The 26,644-nt window shown below is 39.6% G+C and overlaps 1 protein-coding gene across 1 annotated transcript in view; it reads left to right on the top strand.

Annotated features, from left to right (window-relative positions):
• Positions 1-26,644, top strand: part of GPC3 (glypican 3) — a 425,362-nt gene that overhangs the window by 256,596 nt on the left and 142,122 nt on the right. Inside the window, exon 4 of the mRNA XM_059910058.1 lies at positions 19,088-19,221. Within this exon, the coding sequence (XP_059766041.1) occupies positions 19,088-19,221 (134 nt within the window). The remainder of the gene's footprint in view (positions 1-19,087; positions 19,222-26,644) is intronic.

The following is a 26,644-nucleotide window of genomic DNA, read 5'->3' as shown; positions in this document are numbered from 1 at the left end:
ATAGTTAGGTCATGTTTTTTGATCTACCCTGACAATTTCTGTCTTTTAATTGATGCATTAAAAGTCATTGACATTCAAAGTCATTATTTATGGAGTTGGATTAATGTTTACCATATTGGTTACTGTGTTTTCTATTTGTTGCCCTTGTACTTTTTTCTTGGTTTTGTCTTCCACTCTTCTGCTTTTTGTGGTTTTAACTGAGCTTTTTATGTGACTCAATTTTTTCTTCTTTCTTAGCATATCAGTGATAGTTCTTTTAAACTTTTTTTATTGGTTGCTGTGGCGTTTGCAATATACATTTACAACTAATCCAAGTTCACCTTCAGATAACACTATACCATTTCACAGGTAGTGTGAATACCTTATAATAACAAAATAATCCCAGTTCCTTCCTCCCATTTCTTGTATCATTGCTGTCATTTCATTTATATATAAGCATATATGATATATGCATAAGATATATACATAAGCATACATAATGAAACACATTGTTACTATTAATATTTTGAACAAACTGTTATCTGTTAGATCAATTAAGAGTAAGAAAAAAAAGTTTTCATTTTTATTTCACCTTCACTTATTCCTTCTTCAGTGCTCTTCTTTCTTCACGTAGATCCGAGTTACTCACCTATATTATTTTCCATCTCTCTAAAGAATTTCCTTTAACATTTCTTGCAAGGCAGGTCTACTGACAACAAATTCTCTTAATTTTTGTTTGTCTGAGAAAGTCTTTATTTCTCCTTCACTTTTTTTTAAAGAAATTTATTTATTTTATTTATTTATTTTTGGTTGCATTGGGTCTTCATTGCTGTGTGCGGGCTTTCTCTAGTTGTGGCGAGTGGGGGCTACTCTTCATTGTGGTACGCGGGCTTCTCATTGTGGCTTCTCTTGTTGCGGAGCATGGGCTCTAGGCGCCCGGGCTTCAGTAGTTGCGGCACACAGGCTCAGTAGTTGTGGCTCACGGGCTCTAGAGCACAGGCTCAGTAGTTGTGGTGCACGGGCTTAGTTTCTCCATGGCATGGGGGATCTTCCCGGACCAGGGCTCGAACCCGTGTCCCCTGCATTGGCAGGCGGATTCTTAACCGCTGCGCCACCAGGGAAGCCCCTCTTCTTCACTTTTGAATGGTAATTTTTCAGATTACTCTCAGAATTCTAAATTGGTGATTTTTTTTTTCTCTCAACACTTTAAATATTTCACTCCACTCTCTTGTTGCTTGCATGGTTCCTACAGAGAAGTCAGATGTAATTCTTATCTTTGTTTCTCTATAAGGTATTCTGCCCCCCCAGTCTTCTTTAAGGAATTTTTCTTCATTTTTGATTTTCTATAATTTGAAAATTGTATGCCGGTTGTAGGGTTTCTTTGTGGGGGGCATTTATCCTGTTGGATGTTCTCCAAGCTTTCTGGATCTGTGATTTGGTGTCTGATGTTAATTTGGAGAAATTCTCAGTCATTATTATTTCAAATATTTCTTCTGTTCCTTACTTTCTTCTTCTGATAGTCCCATTATGCATGTGTTACACCTTTTGTAGTTGTCCCACAGTTATTGGATATTACATTCTGTTTTTGTCCTTGTTCTCTTTGCTTTTTGGTTTTTGAGCATTCTATTGACATATCCTCCAGCTTAGAGATTCCTCAGCTGTGTCCAGTCTACTAATAAGCCCATCAAAGGCATACTTCATTTATGTCAGTGTTTTTTCTCTTTAGCACTTCTTTGTGGTTCTTTCTTAGGATTTCTGTCTCTCTGCTTACATTGCCAATCTGTTCTTTCATGCTGTTTACTGTAGCCATTATTAATAAATCATAGTTGTTTTAAATTCCCAGTCTGATAATTCCAACATCCCTTCCATGTCTGGCTTTGATGCTTGCTGTCTCTTCAATTTGTGCTTTTTGCCTTTTAGCATGCCTTGTAATTTTCTTCTTGATAGCTGGACATGATGTACTGGTAAAAAGGAACTGCTATAAATAGGCCTGTAATGAGATGGTGGTAAGGTGTAGGGGAAGAGGAGGCATTCTACAGTCCTATATTTAGGTCTCGGTCTTTTAATGAGCCTCAGCCTCTGGACCATGAACCTCCCAACTCTTTCTCAGCCTTTTTTAATTCCACCTCCACTATTAGGTGGGGCAGGATGGCTAGAGTGGGCTGGAGTTGGTTATTTCCCTTCCCCAGGTGAGTTAGGCTCTGAAAGTACTCTAGCAGGTTGGGCTCTGGTTAACTAGTTTCCCCTGAGGTTGCGCCTTGTTGAGAGGAACAGGGAGGGCGCTCTGGTGTATTTCAAAATGGTTCCTTTTCTCCTCCCCGTGCTGGAAGCGTGAGAGAATTTTTCTCAGATATTTACTCTGGGATTCTTTTACTCTGGGAATCTGGTCAAGCTCCTGAATGTAAAATTCACAACATTGTGGAGATTTTAACTTTCAGAGTTGTCTTCGTTGAGCCTCCAGCAATTTGTCGATTACAGTTCGTTTTCCTACTCCAGCGCTGGGTCCCAAGGCCTTTTCTGCTGCTGAGCCTCTGCTCTGGTAAGCCCTTACTCCCTGTATTTGTCTGACTGTGTCTCCAATCTTGGTGGCAGTGGTTTACCATCTCTCCCCTCTTTTCTTATAGATCCAGGAAGAGTTGATTTTTCCATCGGTTTAGCTTCTTACTTGTTTTTAGGATGGAGTGGCAACTTCCAAGTTCCTTACATGTGGAACTGGAAACCCTGATAGTGCAAATTTTATCATTGGTTACAAAGTGTCAATTGTTTTCTTTAAAGCAGCCGGCTCACTTTGCTCCTTTCCAAGAAAATGCCTGCCAAATACTTAAGTTTGATTAACAGTAGTTTGCTTGTCAGTCTTTCAAGTGAAAATAATGTTTCATGAAAAAAGTGTCTAGTTCATCTCATAACTCAGCCATGGGCTTTTCCTCTAGATGACCATCATACTGCAGTATGTAGCAGAAGTACTTTAGGCATACTTCCCAGTTCCTCACACATAATAACAAAAAGACGTGTCAAGGGTCAACATTTACTAAAATTTTTACTGTTTCTTCAAGTACATTCTTAAGTGAAACTGGCTTTTTTAAGAACTGGAAGTGCTTAGCAGTGAAAAATACAATGACTACTATTAGAGTTTGGTAACTCTAACCTGACTCACGCTAAGGTGCCAGCAGTTTTACCTGCCGTATCTTTTGCACCGTCAGTGTAAATGTCCTCACATTTTTGAGGATAAATCATGAATTTCAACCACATTATTCAACCCTGAATATTTCAGCACTACTCATGTTTTTTCCCCCAGGCTCTCATATTATAGATCTTTTTCAATGATTAGTTGGTACTGATACTGAATGGATACAAGCAAAACAGCAAGTCCAGCTCGTATCTGTAGATTTGTCCATTTGAAAGGCAAAAACACAATTCTGCTGGGGAGATACTGACTCCATGTTTATGTTGTCAGCTAAATCTTTAATTTGGTGAGTTAGCCTCTTTCACTGGAAGGTGGTGTGATTTCCTCTACAGTGTTTATTAGTTTCTCCGCTACTAGGTGTAGGTCTCCAGCGACTGTACTACAATGGCTTACCCTATACTATGTTTCAGTTGCTTTTCCATTTCTATTTTGAAAAACTGTAACAAATAATTTTGGCTTTTAAAGACCTCATAACATTACTTTTAAATATTTAATTCCTTTTTCTTTAAACTCTGAATGATTTTCAAGATGACTCTACAAGTTAGCTTACACTACAATACTATTCTGAAATGTTCTGTTGAATCAGACAGTCAGATGAATTACTAGTGTCTGTAAGGCCAAAGGAATGAGCTTTTGTCGTATTTTTGTTTCTTAGAGTTTAATCTATAATAATAAGTTATAGTTAATCTTAAAACTTAGATTTTTTCAAAAAATGTTTAAATATTATTGCAAATAAGACTACAAGCTGTATTTACTTACTTATGTGTAGCATAACATAGACACGAAACTTCAAGATTTTAAAATAAGTTATTAAATGATAATGAAGTTAGAAAAATTACAGTAGGCATAATCTAAGTAGCCAATGAGAGCACTAAGGACTGAGAATAAATTAGCCTCTGAAAAATATATATATTCGTGCCCTAAAGCTGCTATCTTAGAAAATTCTAGAATACACAAACACATATTCCAGAGCAAGGATGTCATTACACAACATGAAGCCTCTGGAAAATTACTCTATATATTTGTGAGGGAATAAGACTGAAAAGGGCAAAGAAAGTCAGTATTTGTATGATAATAGGTTTGACTTCTAAGACCTCCTGAGAGGATCTCAGAGAACTGCTGTTGGTAGGAATGAATTGGAAGAGGTCAAAACTGGAGCTTGGGAGACCAATTAAGAGGATGTTGGGATGGTCTGTGTAGTGGTGGTTTTCCAACTGGAGTGTGCATCAGATCCCCTGGAGGGTTTATTTAAAACAGGTGGCCAGACCCTACTCCAAGCGTTTTTGATTCAACAGATTTAAGGTCGGGCCTCAAACTTTGCATTTGAAATGAGTTCCCAGGTGAGACTGACGCTGCTTGTTTTGGAGCCACACTTTGAGAACCACCGCCCTAGGGCCCTGCTACTCACCTCACACCTCAGCCCAGATCTACTGTGTATGAATCTAGATGGGTAAGGTTGCCAGGTGATTTGTATACATATTAAAGTTTGAGAAGCACTGTTCTAAGAGTTAATGGTATCCTAAGCCTGAGTATGGAGGAAAGTACAAAAGTTTAAAAGTTATTTATAAGAGAGAGAAAAGACTTTGTGGCTGGACATAGAGAAGTCAGGGAGAGGGAGAATTTACCAGAAACGCTTCAGTTTCTCCCGGTTTGCGCAACTGAGAAGGTGATGATTCCTTTTCACTGGGACAGGGACACAAGCAGATGCGTACATTTGAAGGAGTGGTGTTTGAATTCAGTAATGAGTTTATTGCCTACATGAAGATCTCTTTTAACCTCCACAATATTTGTCATATGTGATTAAGCAATAATGTCCTGGGCTCCTGGTGCTGAGAAGGGATTGGTATTGCATAAAAAGCGTTAGGCACACATGCAGGGTTCTATTTTCTGCTCAGAATGCACTTGTGGCAGCTCTACATTAGTAAAATGCAAGTCTCTTCCACAAAAGGATTTTTTAAAACCTTTCTCCCATCCCCACAACGTTCATTTCCACGGACACAAGCAAACAGGTTAGAGGCACAGGGTAACTGGCAAAGATCACGTACCACCCATCAGTAACTAGAGCCCTGAAGAACAGAAGGGGATATTCCAGGTGTCCCAGAGCAAGACAGATCAGACTGTGATGCATGAACAATGGGGGCAAACTCAATATGGCTCCCTTTCAGAGTGGGAACACAGTCTCACCAAATACTTGCACTGTTTTCCCAAAGTCCCCCTTTAAAAGAACTCCTCCAAATATTACTTATAGCTAGCTGTGTACCTGACCAGCTGAGCCAGGACTCTAGCACACAAAGTGGGCCGCAGAAGGTAAGTGGTTCCCTCTTACAGAATGAGTGAGTCAGATTTCTATCTGGATGTGGGAGGCATTACACTTTCATCCATTATTTTATTTGATCCGCACACTTCTGCCAGGTACGGCAGTTGTTACTGTCTCCGGTTTTCAGGTGAGGAAGCTGAGTTTGGAGGAGATTAAAAGACTTATCTAGAGTTATTGAAATGGTAAGAGGATGAGCTGGGGCTGGAACCAAGGTCTCCTGACTCCAACTTGTGTGCTCTTTTCACTATAATATAGTGCTATAGTTCAACTTAACAGCAGATTGATCTGTAGGACATTAGTTCCTTTTTTTTTTTTTTTTAAATTTTATTTATTTATTTATTTATGGCTGTGTTGGGTCTTCGTTTCTGTGCGAGGGCTTTCTCTAGTTGCGGCAAGTGGGGGCCACTCTTCATCGCGGTGCACGGGCCTCTCACTGTCACGGCCTCTCTTGTTGCGGAGCACAGGCTCCAGACGCGCAGGCTCAGTAATTGTGGCTCACGGGCCTAGTTGCTCCGCGGCATGTGGGATCTTCCCAGACCAGGGCTCGAACCCGTGTCCCCTGCATTGGCAGGCAGATTCTCAACCACTGCGCCACCAGGGAAGCCCAAGTTCCTTTTTTAAAAAAATTCCAATTTATTGAAAAGAGCTGACTTGAATGGAATGTTCAAACAATGGCACCTGATTCCTTAAAATAGCTTGGTTCAGAATGCATTACAGATTATTAGTGAACTTTTATTTTAATGGTCAATAATTAATGATGAGTCACAGCAAATCTCTGGGGGGATAAAATGCTTACATTGTTACCAGGTCTGTTCATTATCCTCTGTGCTCTATATCCAGATCAATCAATAGTTAATTAATAATGATGTGCTTACTGAAGTACAAGGTTATAAATTAAGTTAATGCTCATATGCATATTTTCTGGAGAATAAATGAGTGGAAACTGCCTGCCATGCCCATCTCATTGTACGAAAACGTATGTAATTATTACAAGCGTATAATAAGAATGGTTTGCCCAGCCAAATGTTTGTACATTTCTGTTAATCAGTATTCATTGGAGCTACTTCCGTGCAGTTTGTGGAAGCAGTGCAATCAGTTGAGTAGTGTGGCAGATTTAAATCAGTAATAAAAGCCCTGGGGAAATTAACAAGACAAAACATTAACCACAGACTAAGCATTAACATATATTAGCATTTTTATTATACCTGTAGAATTGTTAAATGGGCATGGTTGCTACTATTTAAAAGTTTATGTTGTATATCACATAATTTCAATGTATATTTTGTTTTAAAGCTTTTAAGATTTAATTAAGTGAAATTGAACAATGATACAATAGAAAATTTAACAGAATGAACTGAAGTTCATTATTTTATTTTAACTGGAAATGTATGGCATGCCCACCCTACCCTACCCCCAACCCCAAGGTACCCTAAAACAAATGCCACAGGTAATATTCCTCCAGAGTGGACCGCAGGGTCAGACTTGATATTTAAATTGCATAACCATAGAGGAAGTTTTATTTTTATTTTTTTATTTTTTTTAAAGTAAATTAATATTTCTGAAGTAGCATAATTTCAAGTTTTCAAATGCACTTAAAGCTTTACCAGAACTTTTAAAATCATATATATTTTTAAAAATAAGACTTAAGATACAAACATATCTGTTTTATCTATTAAGTATTTTTACAGAAGAATATCATGATAGATTATGTTTAAATCTCTTGTTTTAAAACTTTATTTTTTTAACATCTTTATTGGAGTATAATTGCTTTACAATGTTGTGTTAGTTTCTACTGTATAACAAAGTGAATCAGCTATACTTACCATATATCCCCATATCCCCCCCCATCTTGCCACTCCCTCCCACCCTCCCTATCCCACCCCTCTAGGTGGTCACAAAGCACGGAGCTGATCTCCCTGTGCTATGCGGCTGCTTCCCACTAGCTATCGATTTTACATTTGGTAGTGTATATATGTCCATGCCACTCTCTCACTTCATCCCAGCTTACCCTTCCCCCTCCCCGTGTCCTCAAGTCCATTCTCTAGTAGGTCTGCGTCTTTATTCCCGTCCCACCCCTAGGTTCATCAGAACCATTTCTTTTTTTTTTAGATTCCATATATATGTGTTCACATACTGTATTTGTTTTTCTCTTTCTGACTTACTTCACTCGGTATGAAAGACTCTAGGTCCATCCACCTCACTACAAATAATTCAATTTCGTTTCTTTTTATGGCTGAGTAATATTCCATTGTATATATGTGCCACATCTTCTTTTTTTTTTAATTTTTATTTATTTATGGCTGTGTAGGGTCTTCGTTTCTGTGCGAGGGCTTTCTCCAGTTGTGGCAAGCAGGGGCCACTCTTCATCGCGGTGCACGGGCCTCCCACTATCGCGGCCTCTCCTCTTGCGGAGCGGCATGTGGGATCTTCCCAGACCAGGGCTCAAACCCGTGTCCCCTGCACTGGCAGGCAGACTCTCAACCACTGCGCCACCAGGGAAGCCCCCACATCTTCTTTATCCATTCATCTGTTGATGGACACTTAGGTTGCTTCTATGTCCTGGCTATTGTAAATAGTGCTGCAATGAACATTGTGGTCCATGACTCTTTTTGAATTATGGTTTTCTCAGGGTATATGCCTAGTAGTGGGATTGCTGGGTCATACGGTAGTTCTATTTTTAGTTTTTTGAGGAACCTCCATACTGTTCTTCACAGTGGCTGTATCAGTTTACATTCCCACCAACAGTGCAAGAGGGTTCTCTTTTTTCCACACTCTCTCCAGAATTTATTGTTTGTAGATTTTTTGATGATGGCCATTCTGACCGGTGTGAGGTGATACCTATTGTAGTTTTGATTTGCATTTCTCTAATGATTAATGATGTGGGCATCCTTTCCTGTGTTTGTTGGCAATCTGTATATCTTATTTGGAGAAATGTCTATTTAAGTCTTCTGCCCATTTTTAGATTGGGTTGTTCGTTTTTTTGATATTGAGCTGCTTGTATATTTTGGAGATTAATCCTTTGTCAGTTGCTTCATTTGCAAATATTTTCTCCCATTCTGAGGGTTGTCTTTTCGTCTTGTTTACTTTTTCCTTTGCTGTGCAAAAGCTTTTAAGTTTCATTAGGTCCCGTTTGTTTATTTTTGTTTTTATTTCCATTTCTCTAGGAGGTGGGTCAAAAAGGATCTTGCTGTGATTTATGTCATAGAGTGTTCTGCCTATGTTTTCCTCTAAGAGTTTTATAGTGTCTGGCCTTACATTTAGGTCTTTAATCCATTTTGAGCTTATTTTTGTGTGTGGTGTTAGGAATTGTTCTAATTTCATTCTTTTACATGTAGCTGTCCAGTTTTCCCAGCACCACTTATTGATGAGGCTGTCTTTTCTCCATTGTATGTTCTTGCCTCCTTTATCAAAAATAATGTGACCATATATATGCGTGGGTTTATCTCTGGGCTTTCTATCCTGTTCCATTGATCTATATGTCTGTTTTTGTGCCAGTACCATACTGTCTTGATTACGGTAGCTTTGTAGTACAGGCTGATGGCCAGGAGCCTGATTCCTCCAGCTCCATTTTTCTTTCTCAAGATTGCTTTGGCTATTCGGGGTCTTTTGTGTTTCCATACAAATTGTGAAATTTTTTGTTCTAGTTCTGTGAAAAATGCCATTGGTGGCTTGATAGGGATTGCACTGAATCTGTAGATTGCTGTGGGTAGTAGATTCATTTTCACAATGTTGATTCTTCCAATCCAAGAACATGGTATATCTCTCCATCTGTTTGTATCGTCTTTAATTTCTTTCATCAGTGTCTTATAGTTTTCTGCACACAGGTCTTCTGTCTCCTTAGGTAGCTGTATTCCTAGGTGTTTTATTCTTTTTGTTGCAGTGGTCAATGGGAGTGTTTCCCTAATTTCTCTTTCAGATTTTTCATCATTAGTGTATAGGAATGCAAGAGATTTCTGTACATTAATTTTGTTTCCTGTTACTTTACCATATTCATTGATTAGCTCCAGTAGTTTTCTGGTAGCATCTTTAGGATTCTCTCTATATAAAATCATGTCATCTGCAAACAGTGACGGCTTTACTTCTTCTTTTCCGATTTGGATTCCTTTTATTTCTTTTCCTTCTCTGATGGCTGTGGCTAAAACTTCCAAAACTATGTTGAATAATAGTGGTGAGAGTGGGCAACCTTGTCTTGTTCCTGATCTTAGAGGAAATGGTTTCAGTTTTCCACCATTGAGAACGATGTTGGCTGTGGTTTTGTCATATATGGCCTTTATTATGTTGAGGTAAGTTCTCTCTATGCCTACTTTCTGGAGGGTTTTTATCATAAATGGGTGTTGAATATTGTCGAAAGCTTTTTCTGCATTTATTGAGATGATCATATGGTTTTTCTCCTTCAATTTGTTAATATCGTTTATCATGTTGATTGATTTGCGTATACTGAAGAATTCTTGCATTCCTGGGATAAACCCCACTTGGTCATGGTGTACCATCCTTTTAATGTGCTGTTGGATTCTGGTTGCTAGTATTTTGTTGAGGATTTTTGCATCTATGTTCATCAGTGATATTGGCCTGTAGTTTTCTTTCTTTGTGACATCTTTGTCTGGTTTTGGTATCAGGGTGATGGTGGCCTCATAGAATGAGTTTGGAAGTGTTCCTCCCTCTGCTATATGTTGGAAGAGTTTGAGCAGGATAGGTGTTAGCTCTTCTCTAATTGTTTGATAGAAATCACCTGTGAAGCCATCTGACCTGGGCTTTTGTTTGTTGGAAGATTTTCAACTACAGTCTCAATTTCAGTGCTTGTGATTGGTCTGTTTATATTTTCTATTTCTTCCTGGTTCAGTCTAGGAAGGTTGTGCTATTCTAAGAATGTGTCCATTTCTTCCATGTTGTCCATTTTATTGGCACATAGCTGCTTGTAGTAATCTCTCATGATCATTTGTTTTTCTGCAGTGTCAGTTACTTCTCCTTTATCATTTCTAATTCTATTGATTTGAGTCTTCTCCCTTTTTTCTTGATGAGTCTGGCTAATGGTTTATCAATTTTGTTTATCTTCTCAAAGAACCAGCTTTTAGTTTTATTGATCTTTGCTATCGTTTCCTTCATTTCTTTTTCATTTATTTCTGATCTGATCTTTATGATTTCTTTGCTTCTGCTAACTTTGGTGTTTTTTTGTTCTTCTTTCTCTAATTGCCTTAGGTGTAAGGTTAGGTTGTTTATTTGAGATGTTTCTTGTTTCTTAAGGTAGGATTGTATTGCTATAAACTTCCCTCTTAGAACTGCTTCTGCTGCATCCTGTAGGTTTTGGGTCATTGTGTTTTCATTGTCATTTGTTTCTAGGTATTTTTTTGATTTCTTCTTTGATTTCTTCAGTGATCTCTTGGTTATTGAGTAGTATATTGTTTAGCCTCCATGTGTTTATGTTTTTTACAGATTTTTTTCCTTGTAATTGATATCTAGTCTCATAACATTGTGGTCAGAAAAGATACTTGATACGATTTCAGTTTTCTTAAAGTTACCAAGGCTTGATTTGTGATCCAAGATATGATCCATCCTGGAGAATGTTCCATGAGCACTGGAGAAGAAAGTGTATTCTGTTGTTTTTGGATGAAATAGCCTATAAATATCAATTAAGTCCATCTTGTGTAATGTGTCATTTAAAGCTTGTGTTTCCTTATTTATTTTCATTTTGGATGATCTGTCCATTGGTGAAAGTGGGGTGTTAAAGTCCCCTACTATGATTGTGTTACTGTCGATTTCTCGTTTTATGGCTGTTAGTATTTGCCTTATGTGTTGAGGTGCTCCTATGTTGGGTGCATAAATATTTACAATTGTTATATCTTCTTCTTGGCTCGATCCCTTGATCATTATGTAGTGTCCTTCTTTGTCTCTTGTAATATTCTTTATTTTAAAGTCTATTTTTTGTGATATGAGAGTTGCTACTCCAGCTTTCTTTTGATTTCCATTTGCATGGAATATCTTTTTCCATCCCCTCACTTTCAGTCTGTATGTGTCCCTAGGTCTGAAGTGGGTCTCTTGTAGAGAGCATATATACAGGTCTTGTTTTTGTATCCATTCAGCCAGTCTGTATCTTTTGGTTGGAGCATTGACTCCTTTTACATTTAAGGTAATTATCAGTATATATGTTCCTATTACCATTTTCTTAAATGTTTTGGGTTTGTTATTGTAGGTCTTTTCCTTCTCTTGTGTTTCCTGCCTAGAGAAGTTCCTTTAGCATTTGTTGTAAAGCTGGTTTGGTGGTGCTGAATTCTCTTAGCTTTTGCTTGTCTGTAAAGGTTTTAATTTCTCCGTCAAATCTGATAGAGATCCTTGTGGGTAGAGTAATCTTGTTTGTAGGTTTTTCCCTTTCATCACTTTAAATATTTCCTGCCAGTCCCTTCTGGCTTGCAGAGTTTCTGCTGCAAGATCAGCTGTTAACCTTATGGGGATTCCCTTGTATGTTATGTGTTGTTTTTCCCTTGCTGCTTTTAATATTTTTTCTTTGTGTTTAATTTTTGATAGTTTGATTAATATGTGTCTTGGCATGTTTCTCCTTGGATTTACCCTGTATGGGACTCTCTGTGCTTCCTGGACTTGATTGACTATTTCCTTTCCCCTATTAGGGAAGTTTTCAACTATAATCTCTTCAAATATTTTCTCAGTCCCTTTCTTTTCCTCTTCTTCTTCTGGGATCCCTATAATTCCAATGTTGGTGCATTTAATGTTGTCCCAGAGGTCTCTGAGACTGTCCTCAATTCTTTTCATTCTTTTTTCTTTATTCTGCCCTGTGGTAGTTATTTCCACTATTTTATCTTCGAGGTCACTTATCTCTTCTTCTGCATCAGTTATTCTTCTATTGATTCCTTCTAGAGAATTTTTAAGTTCATTTACTGTGTTGTTCATCATTGTTTGTTTGCTCTTTAGTTCTTCTAGGTCCTTGTTAAATGTTTCTTGTATTTTCTCCATTCTATTTCCAGGATTTTGGATCATCTTTACTGTCATTATTCTGAATTCTTTTTCAGGTAGACTGGCTATTTCCTCTTCATTTGTTTGGTCTGGTGGGTTTTTGCCTTGCTCCTTCATCTGCTGCGTATTTCTCTGTCTTCTCATTTTGCTAAACTTACTGTGTTTGAGGTCTCCTTTTCGCAGGCTGAAGGTTTGTAGTTCCCATTGTTTTTGGTGTCTGTCCCCAGTGGCTAAGGTTGGTTCAGTGGGTTGCATAGGCTTCCTGGTGGAAGGGACTGGTGCCTGTGTTCTGGTAGATCAGGCTGGATCTCGTCTTTCTGGTGGGCAGGACTGAGTCCAGTGGTGTGTTTTGGCGTGTCTGTGAACTTAGTATGATGTTAAGCAGCCTCTCTGCTAATGGGTGGGGTTGTGTTCCTTTCTTGCTAGTTGTTTGGCATGGGGTGTCCAGCACTGGAGCTTACTGGTCATTGAGTGGAGCTGGGTCTTAGCGTTGAGACAGACATCTCTGGGAGAGCTCTCGCCGATTGATATTACATGGGGCTGGGAGGTCTCTGGTGGGCCAGTGTCCTGAACTTGGCTCTCCCACCTCAGAGGCTCAGGCCTGACACCCGGCCGGAGCACCAAGACCCTGTCAGCCTCATGGCCAGGTACGTGGGGAGTTTCTTGCCTTTTGGGAAGTCTGAGGTCTTCTGCCAACGTTCAGTAGGTGTTCTGTAGGAGTTGTTCCACATGTAGATGTATTTTTGATGTATTTGTGGGGAGAATGGTGATCTCCATGTCTTACTCCTCCGCCATCTTGAAGGTCCTTCCTTTCTCTTGTGTGTCATAGTCCAGAGGAAGATGGTACAACAGTAGATGTCATTATGGTGTTCCAGTTACCCTCTGCTGAGCCAAGGGCAGTGAGAAAGAGGAAAATCCGTAGTATTCTACCGTCATCCAATTGTGCAATCCTTAATAATCCTGTGTCTCTCTTTTCTTTTAGAGCACACCCACAGTGTCTCCGTCAAAGTCCACTGGGGTCCCCGGGAAAAATAAGATGGAATCTAGGTGATAAGGTCTACGTTCTTTCATGCTTAGTCTAGTTTCACTTGTCTATAGGAGCTGGAAGTTTTATTTTTAATTCTTCAGGGTTCTGATGAATCCATTGGCGATCAAAGACTAAATTTTTACCAGTTATTTAGCAACAGTTCTCAGAAAAGCACTCCTTGGTACCACAGTCATCAGCCGGATTCTAGCAGAATAGTTATTGTATAGTTAAATAAAACTGAAAAGGTCCTCTAGAGGTCCTCAAGTCTTGGTGGCCTCAGGTACAGCTCTTGAGAGGGAACGAGTTGTACTGCTCCCTGAGTACAATTCAGTGCGACATCCATCTTCCCTGTCAAAAGCTGTCAGGTTTCTGAGGGCAGACTGATGTGTCCCTGGGTCTTCTCCTGCCACAGACTTAGTGATGGGAACTTCTCTCTCTCCACTTCTGCTTCTTCCTCTCCTTCCTCCTCTTCTTCCCCCTCCCTCCTACTCTTCCTTCTATTATGGGCCATATAAGTTAGAACACACAGACTCACATACACACACACACCCCTCTTATCTACTTCTTGAGAAGGAGAATGTAAAGTCGTACATCTGATTTTTAAATTGAGAGCAGAGTAGATCTTTTAGGGCTAGTTAAGAGTAGGAGAGAGTCAGAGATACTCTTTAATGTAGTTGCACCACCTCCCCCCATTTTCTAATCTTTTTGGCTCTTATGGCTAAAAGCTTAAACCCGTTTTATTTTTGTAGGCATAGGATCAACCTGGAATCTCCTTTTGGGGGGAAACTATAGAGAATATACTCAGGCCAGACATCAGATGAGCCCTGGGTTAAATTGTAGAAATTACAGAAGATTTTGTAGCCAATCCAAGAATCTGACTTCAGGAGGCTGGGTCCAGGGATATCCTGCAGGCAACAGCCCGGGCCTACTTGAGAACCACCTTTCCCACATCCCACAGAAGTTGACATCCAGTGCTTTAGTATGGTTATGAAATCGCTCTTGCCTGGCAGGTCCAAGAGTTTACATCATTCCACAAGTAATACTGCCTGAAACTTAGGTTAAAATTGGATGCCAGTTTTCTGTTTATCTTTAATAACTAGCCCTTCTTTGAAGTACAGTTTTACAGTCTTCATAATCATTATCTTTCTCCAATTATGGATGGGATGTCCACAGGACCACAGAACTGGGCCACACCCAATACTGGGAACCCCAGAGTCTATCCTCTTAACAGAAATCCATGGTATAGGGGGAAAAAGCAAAAAGAAAAACATAGGTTTTAAAGTCAGACAGGTCTGGGTTCGAGTCCCAGCTCTGCCCTTTCCTAGGCAATTGACTTTTTTTCAGTTCCTTAACCTCTGTGAGCCTCTTTCCTTATCTCTAAAATGGGGTCAATAATACCTTCACTGTATGCCTCAGAGGGTTGTTGTAGGACTCACTGGATAGAATGGAGAATGGATATAGAAGTTTTCTGTGAACCATTAGCCTGGAGTGAGGTATTGGTGTTGATGAGAAGCTTACAACATAGGCTCTCTTTCTCTGCTCAGCCATCCGCAGGGAAAGATCAAGTCTGAGTTTTTGTCACCTGAGAGTTCCTAGAACCAACAGTGAATGGGGGCCCGAGGATGAATGTAACCAGTGGAGTATCTGCCTTTCTTGACATGTCAATTATGGGGTGCATGCGTGAATTGCATCAAATCCACATGCTTGGCATGGTTTCAGAATCTTTGGTAACATACTCTACTTGCAAAGTAATTCCTCCCTCCCTTTTTCAAAGGAGCCCAGAATAAAATATGGCACTTCAAATACCATATCTTCCTCTTTTGTTTGAGACTAGAGTGGAGTGAAGCTGTGGGAGCAGGTCAAAAGGAAGTCCTTCTCTGAGTGAGAGGTAGAAGTGGGGTTGTAGGCTGCACTTCCTGATGTCCAGTCTACCAGGCACCTACTTACAAATACCTTGCTGGGCCCAGCAGTGTATTTTCATCATGTATGTATAAAGCCAGTGCTCCTGGACCCTGCTTAGAGAAGAATGGTGCTAGGGTTACTAGAATGACCTGCTGACCTGGATGTGGTCAGAGGCCCTGCCTTCTTATAACACTTCAAGGTCTTATAACACTTCAGAGCACTGTTGCTTTCCCTGCCGCAGGTTCTGGCACATATTTATTTATTTATTTATTTATGGCTGTGTTGGGTCTTCGTTTCTGTGTGAGGGCTTTCTCTAGTTGTGGCAAGCGGGAGCCACTCTTCATCGCGGTGCGCGGGCCTCTCACTATCGCGGCCTCTCTTGTTGCGGAGCACAGGCTCCAGTCGCGCAGGCTCGGTAATTGTGGCTCACGGGCCTAGTTGCTCCGCGGCATGTGGGATCTTCCCAGACCAGGGCTCGAACCCGTGTCTCCTGCATTGGCAGGCAGATTCTCAACCAGGAAAGCCCTGGCACATATATAAAGGCACCATTAGGAATCACAGTTCACGGAAAACAAAAAGGTTTTACATTCCAGGTCTATTGATAGAGACACCTTTCTGTCCAATAAATTCAGTCCAGCTAACTAAATTTAAAGATAGTGGTATCCTTGACTAGGTACATTAGTCAGTGAAAGGAAATTGGATTGCACTTTTTATTTAAGAGCCTAAAACTCCTGGGCAGGATACTGATTTCTCAAATGCCACTTGGGAGGCTGGCTTCTTTAGCAAGTACAGCTGTAGAATAAGACCCAGGTCTCCCAGCATAGCCTCATGTTCCCCAAGTATAAAGCTGAAAGGACCTCTTTAATGTTAATACCTCACCTCTTTGTAAATTATGTTTTCTTTTTGTGTCCACTTCTCAAAATAAGCTCATAATATTCACCTACAGCTCACACAGTGTGGAGGTAAAAGATGTGGAGAGAAGGGCCCAAAGGGGGTGTCTACATTTGACAAATACTTTGTATATGAGAAGAATTTGCTTCATGGTAGATTTGTGGAAGAAAATACAGGCTGTCTGATAAGACGTGGCAGATTTCAGATGGGGGTGTTGGCAGGATACCATTGTTTGCCCCTTATCCCACACAGAGCCTTGGGAAGTCGGCTTGATAATGCCACATTGGGTGGCTTGGGAAGAAGGGTCAGACTGCAGGCTGGCTACATTCTCATTTGTTCTTAACCTTCTTCCTACTTTTGCCTCAGCTGCAGCCCTTTCCTGTAGATTGGGAGGGGCTAAAAACTAAACTCTTGCTGGGTTCCAGTTAGTATTCACTGATACAAGGGGCGGTCTTTCAATGGGGAGGGAGATTTCACAGCTGTGGGTTGCAAGTAGGCAAGTTACTGTGAAAGATGTGTGAAAGATTTTGATTTTGGTGCTGGATTTGGAACAGGTGTCAGTCAAGAGAATGTGTCCTGTGCTCCCGAATGTGCTGATTAAGAATACTTTGATCGGGCTTCCCTGGTGGCACAGTGGTTGAGAATCTGCCTGCCACTGCAGGGAACACGGGTTCAAGCCCTGGTCTGGGAAGATCCCACATGCCGCGGAGCAACCAGGCCCGTGAGCCACAACTACTGAACCTGCGCGTCTGGAGCCTGTGCTCCACAAAAAGAGAGGCCGCGATAATGAAGAGACCCGCGCACCGCGATGAAGAGTGGCCCCCGCTTGCCGCAACTGGAGAAAGCCCTCGCACAGAAACGAAGACCCAACACAGCCAAGAATAAAAATATAAAAATAAATTTTAAAAAAAAAAGGATACTTTGATCCTGGTGAAATAGACTCTCACATTGATGTATGTTCACAGAGTCACAAATAGATATTTATGGAAGGAAAAATCAAGGTTTTGTTCCATGAACGCTCACCTGCAGTTTAATAAAGAAACACATATGTGTCTATGGACATAATTTTATGATGTACAGGCTACCCTCAGTTATTTGTAGCTGCATTATGTGCTTTGGAAGTGATTGGAAGTTAACTCCGCAGTACAGCCGGGCAAGTCCCCTACCTAAAGTTACCCTACCAGACTGCTACCAAGTAGGGCAAATTCAGAGATTGCAGATTCTTCATTTGAAGTTAATATTAGCCCAAGTCAAATAGCGTTACATAAACACATCTGAAAAATTCAGTATCATACATTCCAAAACCAAATGGAATATTTTAAAGTGTCTGCAACTTTTGTTTCATTCCCATTAAGATAAACTCTTCAGAAGAAGTAGTCTGACTATCATACTATAGCTGCTGTCTTTCATAAAAGGTGATGCTACTGCTGATTCTAGATTCTTTTCTAATTCAAAAATTTATTTATATATGGATAACTTTGCAAAGCTATACAAACCAAGTGCCATTTATGCTTTTATAAAGCGATACATAACTTAGAGACTATTTCAGGGCTATCTTCAGGAATCCAAAAGCTGGGATTACAACTCAGAGCCCATGGCCTATCAGTGGAATGGTGTGCCAGATTGGACACGAGGATTTTCCTTCAGTTCACTTCAATTAATTTGTCTTTACTAAGGGCCTAAGTGTACAAAATCCAGTGTGAATTCCATGGAGGTACAGAAGTGACAAAGATATAACCCTTGTTTTCACAAGGTATTTCTAGTATTTTTCCTAAAGTATACAATCTATATTTTCACCTTGGCTGTGTTGGCTATGTTTTTGAGAACTGGGAATTCTTTTTCTTTTCCCCAAAAATGTAGAATGTAAGCAACTGAAAATAAAGCATCATCTTCTCAGAAGGTGATATTGCATTAGCTTTGAAGTCAGACAAATGGGTTCAGAGTCAGACAGTGAATCCACTGCCTATTTGTCTTAGGCAAGTCACTTAACTCCTCTGAGCCTCAATTTCCTCAGCTATAAAATGGGACTGTCTGAATCTGATTATGAATTGAAAAGCCCTTTACCTTAGTAAAATAACACACAAAGAAATGCAGCATAGTGTCTGGCACAGGGGAGACATATGTTAATATTCATACTTATTTATACAGAAGTTCATTCAGGCTTTTGACCAAAAGTGAAAAAAATAGCAAATCTACAAGTAATTTAACCAAATGAATCATTTAGAATTGAGAAAAGTTAGAAAGCTGATGCCACTGTTATCATTACTATATGAGTATAAAAGAGCTAAGCTTTAAATTATAATGCTGTACACCTGAAACTTATATCATTAAAAGAAGAGCTAACAAAATGCTCAGAAGAATCAGGAGCACTTTGTGCGCAGGAGGTCGCTCTTCTATTAGCAGACTACTCTACACATCTCTCACACACCCCTCACTTCCTGCACCAGACTTTCCTAAACTTTGCAGTTCCCATTTGTGAACTTCATAGGGATAAATATCAAGTGCCATTGAAAGGTATCAGTAGCATAAGTCCTGTGTAGAGGGTCCTCTCAAATGTGTACTTCACTATAGAGAAAAAGCATTTTCATCTTAGGAAGTCTCTGAATAGACTGTGCTCAAAGTGCCCCCTACCACAGTCTTCAACCTTCTTTTCCACAGATGGTTCTTTGCCCTAAAAGCATTATCACCTTTTTTGACTCCTGTAATAGCTTCGTTCTGCTCTTTAAAAAGAAATTGGGGAAGAAATTGAAGTGCGTTTCAGAATTTGTTTCTACTATCATGTCTGTGAAAGTATCATATAATTATATTGCATTTCTTTTTTCAGATTGGCAAGTTATGTGCCCATTCTCAACAACGTCAGTATAGATCTGCTTATTATCCTGAAGATTTGTTTATTGACAAGAAGGTATTAAAAGTTGCTCATGTAGAACATGAAGAAACCTTATCCAGCCGAAGAAGGTGAGAGATTTTTTTTTTCTCTACTTCAGCGTACAATTAGCAATTGTGCTTTAAGGTCAAAAACCATTGGAGGGAAGCTTCTTAAATACATGTTATTTAGTTCTTCTGAGTAGAGTGTTTGATTAATTAAATCTATCATCTGTTAATGTTAAAGATAAAAGATATTGTATTATATCCAAGCCATATTTAAATGTAAATTGACCATATGTAAATATCCAGTACAGCAACACAGGGTGGAATAGACTTCTCTATTCAAGATCTTTATTGATTAAACAAAACCTTTTCTGTTTATGATCTGGTCTCACAATTCCATGGCTTGGTTTGTGGCTTTCCACAAACAGTGAGTCAGGGGTGAGTTCACCAAAGAGAAACTGGCAAGACACTCTCATGTGTATACACACACACTTCACACTCTACACACTCTTTAAAAATTTTTTTTTAATTTTATATTGGAGTATAGTTGATTAACAATGATGTGTTAGTTACTGGGGTACAGCAAAGCGATTCAGTTATACCCATACAGGTATCCATTCTTTTTCAAATTCTTTTCCCATTTAGGTTATTACAGAATATTGAGCCAAGTTCCCTGTGCTATACAGTAGGTCCTTGTTAGTTATCTATTTAAAATAAAGTAGTACACACTCTTTAAGAATGATAAAATGAAGGATTTGGTTTCTATTCCTTAAGACAGCGGTCAAGGGACCAAATTAAAGTTTGTTGCTTATTCTCTTCATTCCTCCTCCCCCTATCCAGATTCCCTCCTTCCCTATTCTAGTTTCATGGTTACAAATAAGGGGTGGAAATTGGATTGGGAAGCTCAACACAAATCTGGGAGAATTGATTTCCCCAAAAGGACTGCACAGGTAGCCAGCCCTGCCACTGGCTTAAGAATAGCTAGACATGAGTTCTGCCTCATGATGACTTTGAGAGGATTGGGAGAGATTGGCCTAGAGACACAAAATTAAGAGATGGAATAAGTAATAGTCTCATATTTGGGCTAAATTATTCCTTTCATGTCCATTTACCACAGGAGATTTTGAAACGGTAACTCTTAGGCATATATGACACAGTTTAGAGTGGGAGAGGGCAGTAAGGCCACTTGGGAGATAGTCCTCCAAAGACGCATTTCAGGAAGTCACATTTTCTTTTGGTGACTTCCAACCTAATAAATTTCTAGTTTCCCTGTAGCAGCAGTTTTGAAGTGTGATTTGAGAACTCAGGGAGTCCCAAACCCTTTCAGAGGGTCTGTAAGATCCTCCTTTTACTAACTACATATCTATGTGAAGCTGGCTTTTATTCATACACTTCAACCAAAATAAAATGTGGCAACACATTAAATGCAGAAGCCAATGGGAGAATTTAGCTGACTCCTATTAAGACAGGCAGTAAAGATATTTTGCAAAAATGCAAAAGCATTACCGCTTTTCTCACTTTTTTCATAAAAATGTAATTTATGCTAACATATAAAGACTCATTATTGTTAGTTTAAAATTAATAATAAATTAAAAAAAATTTTTCCTGAGTTTTAATTTCTAAAACAGTAGATATCAATAAATATATATCATGTAAACAAAAGCTCTTTGGGGTCCTTAATAAATTTTAAGAACCCTTTGGAAAAGAAAAAATAGAAAGAAAGAAAGAAAAGGGACTTCCGTGGCGGCCCAGTGATTAAGAATCCACGCTTCCACTGTAGGGGGCGTGGGTTCCATCCCTGGTCGGGGAACTAAGATCCTACATGCCGAGTTGTACGGCCTGGGCGGGGGCGGGGGGGGACCCTTTGGGTTGTGTTGGTTATCTAGTGCTATATAACAAGTTACTACAAAACATAGTTATTTAAAACAACAAACATTTATTATCTCACAGTTTCTGTCAGGAATTTGGGAGCGGCTTAGCTGGGTGGTCCTCAGTCTCAAAGAAATTTTGGTCAAGGTGTGACCTGGAGCTGCGGTCCGCTGAGTGTTGACTGAGGCTGGAGGGTCCCCTTGCATGGTGGCTCATTTACACATGGAGCAAGTTAGTGCTGGTTGGTTGTTTGAAGGAGGCCTCAGTTTCTCACCACACGGACCTTCTGAGTGTCCTCACAACATGGCTGCTGGCTTCCCCAGAATAAGTGAGCCATGGAAGAGAGCAAGGAGAAAGCTGAGATGTCTTTCACGACCTAGTCTTGGAAGTGACATACTGTCACTTCTGACATATTCGATTTGCTAGAAGCAAGTCACCAATTCTAGTCCACATTCAAGGGGAGGGAAATTAAGCTCCACCTCTTGAAAGGAGCAGTTTCAAAGAGTTTGCTGACTTTTTAATTTATTTTTATTTTTATTTTTATTTTTATTTTTATTTTTATTTATTTATTTATTTATTTATTTATTTATTTATTTATTTATTTATCTAGCTATCTTTTGGCCATGCCACACGGCATGTGGGATCTTAGTTCCCCAAACAAGGATCGAACCTGGGCCCCTTGCAGTAGAAGCACAGAGTCTTAACCAGTGGACTGCCAGGGAAGTCCCTGGACATATTTAAAACCACCACAGGGGTCCTGGCACCAAAATACTCTGAGAACCATTTCCATATAGCATAGGGGTTCTTTGGGAAATTTTTTGTCTTTCTGGGAAGACAAAATTAGGCCATTTCTCCAGGCCCTCTTTAGCCCCCCTGTCTGTCCTTTGTCCATTGCTCTCCATTGCTTTCACTCTTTGCCCAAACCACCTGAGGACTTAACCTCACTTATTGACCTTTAACTAGTGGAAACCTCTTGCATATTGCACTGAGGTGAGGAATTTATATAATATTATAGATTAATTATTTATAAATAATACATAAAATAAAACAGAAATTGTAAGTAATACAGTGTTTTATATATTATATTACATTTATAGTATAATATAAATAAAATATTATTTATATATATATAGCATTATTATATATATATATAACATATATATTATATATTGTTCAACTCAGCAGAAATTTGGGAAACACCTATTATGTGCCAGAATGTATACTGTGCACTGGAAATCAAGACACAGCCTCTGCTCTCCAAATCAGTCTAATGTGGAAATAGACTTAAATAGCGATCATTTCAAAACAGTTTTGTAAGTGCAAAGAGGCAGCCTACAGGGAAGGAGAGAGCCTCTGCCCAGGTATAGTGGAGGCTTCATTGAGGATATGGTGTATTAATTTGTAACAGAATCACATGCAAAGCTTTTTCAAAATAAACACAGTATTCCAGTCGCATTTTGAGATCACCCTGTCAACCTAGACACATTGATAAGTAAATAGGACGCTCGTTTATTAAGGTCCTGCTGCCATGGCTTCTATCTTGGGCTCTATGGGACCTATTCCCTTTTGCCTTACCAGGGAGGGCTCTATGGATGTTGATTCCTCCAGGGAAAGAAAAAAATCGGTAAATGAGTTTTTGGCTAAGCACCCAGATTTGACACTTTGTTTAGATTCGTTTTTGAATTTGTTGCTAACCCCCAAAGAAAAAAAAGGATAGTAAGAAAAATTGCAAAAGCCCATAGACTTAAGTAAGTGGTAGTCAGGCAGGGCTCCTTTGGGTGTTGGGAACGTGAGCCCACCCCATGGTGTTTCTCATCTTTTTTGCACACTGAAGCAAAACTGAGATGAAGCCCTTCCTTCTGAATTCTCTGGCAGAATAAGAAAATAAAACAACAGGAGAGTGTCTGATTTCATTTAACTCTGTCAAATAGCATTGTAAACCCTCTTAGGGAGAGTGGCAAATAGGGGATTAAGATGATCTCTTGCTAAATGCACTGCCCCCTGCAATCTGATGTTATTGAGAGGGCTTGCTGTGGCAGAGTGTTAGTACCTCTATACATTTCTCAGTATGTTCTGCACAGGATTTCACACTGTCCAAAAAAATATATGTACCTCCAGCACCCCTCGCACCCATGCTCCAGCTCCATCCTCTGTGGTTAAGAATATGATAATTAGAAAGGAACCCTATTGTAGCATTCAGTCTGTGGAGGTTGTGAGCAAGCTGTCTGAATCTGATTATGAGTTGAAAAGCCCCGTTGCCTTATTAAAATAAAAACACACAAAGAAACGCAGGATTCCTTTGGTAGCATTCAGAAGTCATCTGTTTGTTTTGTCTGCCCCCAACTGGGTAGTTTGCAACAGACAACTAATCTTAGAAATAGCTTAGATCAATTTAAAGGCGATTTGATACTCACCTGGTGGCCTAAGTACGGGACTCAGCATTCCTTTCAGATACAAATATTGAAAATATCTGTCATCAGATTTAAAACAGTGAGGGTAGGACAAGATGCATAAGTAGTACAATCAGAATAAAAGAAATGACATTTTCACAGCCCTTTCCAACTCTAATACTTTCAGCTCCTCTCAGATGTCAGGCTTTCCCTCCTTTGCCCTATTGAATGTCTCTTTCACCACTTCCCCTATGATAATGTGTACCTTGTCATTTGCATATTGCCCATAAAGTTTGATATTTTATGACATGAGCAATATCTTTCCCTTTTCCGAACACAAAATCTGTAGTTGAATATAGTCCATTCAGCATCTACACACCAAGCTTCTGGCCCAGATGCTAACCTGTGAGAAAGTCACACAGTCCCTCCACCCTTGTGAAAGTACATCTACGTATTCCAGCCTTCCCTGTCCTGCACTCCCCCTCCTCCCTTTCCTCTCTGACTTGGTCTAAAGGGGCAGTGGATTAGGTGACACTAGTAAATGACCTAGAAAGAAAAGAACAAAAGCTGATCTCAGCTCCCTGGTCCAAAATCAATGCTTACTCCCACTCCCTCTCAGACTGCTGCCTTCCACCCTCTGAACAAAACAAAGTATGTCCTGAGTGAATCGACGAGTTTCAGGTCTGGTGCAAGTCATTCTGCCCTAAATAGGACTCTACTTCTTTCAACTTTTGTGAACACCGTCTATGCTGGTGTAAGGATTAGGCTCTGAGGACTAGGAGAAGCTCCTAACCTAGTGAGGGAGACAGACACACAAATAATTTTGATGCATTGAGGGGTGAGTGCCAAAACAGAGCTATGTACAGAAGAGTGGCAGCGTCATAGATGGGAAGGTTAGCAGCTCTCCTGCGAAAAGGTAACTCTTGAGCTGGGCCTTGAAGGAAGAGTAGAAATTCAACAGATGGAGGAGGGGAAAGAGGGTATTCCAGGCAAAGGGAACAGTATGAGAAAAAGTATGGGCTAGTCTCTGGAATGTAGAAAATTATAGCTTGGGGTCAGACCATGAAAGGTTCTCTGCAGCAGAAATAAGTATGATTCTGCATCATTCTAATGATAAATAGCTTATGGGCTTTTCTGTGTTTTTAATTTTTTTAAAAAATAATGAGCTTGTATTATTTTATATTAAGAAAAATAAGATCCGTAATGATAAAGGAGAAAAGTTCAGGATCTGCAGCTGGGGATGAAAGGTTGCTTTTTACTTGCAGTGGTTTCCAATTAGTGCTGCTTTGATGCCTGCCCAAGCAAATCATTGCAAGAAAGCAAAGGGAATCCCCTCGTCCACAACCCAAGAAGGGGACGCTCCTCTTGAGGATGGTGGGAGCCCCCCAGGGAAGGTCACGTGCGCCTAGCTGCAATATTTCAAAATGGCTCGTGCACGCAAAGGGGCCCTGTCCTTTAGTTCCACATTTAACACATTGAAGAGACTCTTTTTCCTGAGTAGACTGCTGTGAGCAAGCATTGGGTTTGTCCCAAGTGAGAGCCGTAGGGTTCACTATTTATATGTCAAATGGTATGTTTGGCATGTATGATTAGAATAAAGTGGAGTTCGAATCAAAGAACATTCCCTTCAATCAAGTTGTTTTCCCATCCCGGGCAACTAATTGTCCAAACTTTTATCCTTTTTTTTTCCAGACACAATTCAGTTGAGCAGACTGCCTTAGTTCACGGGTGGAGGTTCTTTTGTTGTCTTTCATGGGTTACTAGCACAAAGAAAAGAAATCTGGACTGGGTCATACATGGATAATTAATATGTCAATTTAGTTTCAGGTATCTTTCTTCAAAGAGATAAATAGAAATATATTTAACTCACCTCCTTTTAAAATTATAAGCAGGGAGATAGAAAGCTTTATTTAAGAAAAGGTAAAAATAAAATGCACTTAATTCCCATGCCAGAACAAGTTTAGGAAGGAGTGACAAAGAAGAGAAGAAATAAGACAGGCGCAGTAAACCCAGTAGGCAGTAAACTACTCCTGTCACACTCTGCTGCTTTCAGGGCTGTGGTGTCAGAGGACGTTATTACCTGTTGTCGCCCTCTTTTGAAAAGCTCATTAACTCTCCCAACAGTTTAGAAAGTCTTCTACCCTGAAAAATAGGATGTCTGGCTTTCCTTTCAAAAATCAAAGTTTCTTTGGAAACCAAAATTTGTTTTCTCACAGTATTTAGAAGTTTTTGCGTGAAGGAGTGGCCTGCACCGGAACACTGTATCTGGGGGCTCAAAAGTATTGGCCAGTTTGCTAAATGTGCTGGAGCCCTGCTCCTTGTTCTCACAGAAGTGGCTACTGCCTCATCCCACAGGTCCTGGGAATTACTTGAGAACCAGCATTTACTTCATTATTTTGATGTTCTTTCCTAATCACATCTACCTGGGATTCTAGGTGGGTTCTAATGGGAATAATATACACTGAGAACCAAAGAGAACTCAGTGAACAAGCCTATCAAGAAGAATAGGTTTTAGAGAAATAAACATAAAACTTTACTGGAGAGGAAAGTCTAGAAAGGAAATATATCCAAATATTAAGTGTGATTATCTGGCTGGTAGCACTATAAATAAGGTTTTTTTTCCCCCTTCTACTTTTCTATATTTTATAAATTCTCAATAGTGACCATATATTTCTTTTATGATGAGAAAAAAGCAGACTTCATTTTATAAGCTGAAGGAAGAAATAGATTTTAACCACTGTTTGCAGCTCTTGCAGTGCTGAAGTTGTGGCCCTTATACATTTCTTTTCTCACCCTTCACCCGGGCCGTTGTTTCATGTTCATCCAAACCTGGCTCTTTCCCAGCTCTCCTGATCGTCTCTTTCCACTATTCCAAGGAGTATCTCTCTCTTATAGACAAAGCCTCTCTTTCTCTGAGACACATTTCACCTCTTCTCTACCCTTTTTTGTAGGTAAATCTCAATAACAGCTTTATTGAGATATAATCCACACACCATACGATTCATCCATTTAAAGTATATAATTCAGCTGTTTTTATTATATTCACAGAGTTGTGCAACCATCACCACAATCAATTTTAGAACATGTTCATCACCTCAAGAAGAAATCGCATACCTTTTAGCTATCATTCCCCAACCGTCATCCCCCCAGCCCAAAGCAACCACTAATCTACTTTATGCCTCTCTAAATTTGCCTATTCTGGACATTTCACATAAATGGAATCATATAATATGTGATCCTTCATGATTGGT

Source organism: Balaenoptera ricei, chromosome X, assembly GCF_028023285.1.
Source record: "Balaenoptera ricei isolate mBalRic1 chromosome X, mBalRic1.hap2, whole genome shotgun sequence".
NCBI classification, from domain to species: domain Eukaryota; kingdom Metazoa; phylum Chordata; class Mammalia; order Artiodactyla; family Balaenopteridae; genus Balaenoptera; species Balaenoptera ricei.
Note: the sequence above shows the minus strand (reverse complement) of the source record. Positions and strands in the feature narration are given on the sequence as shown.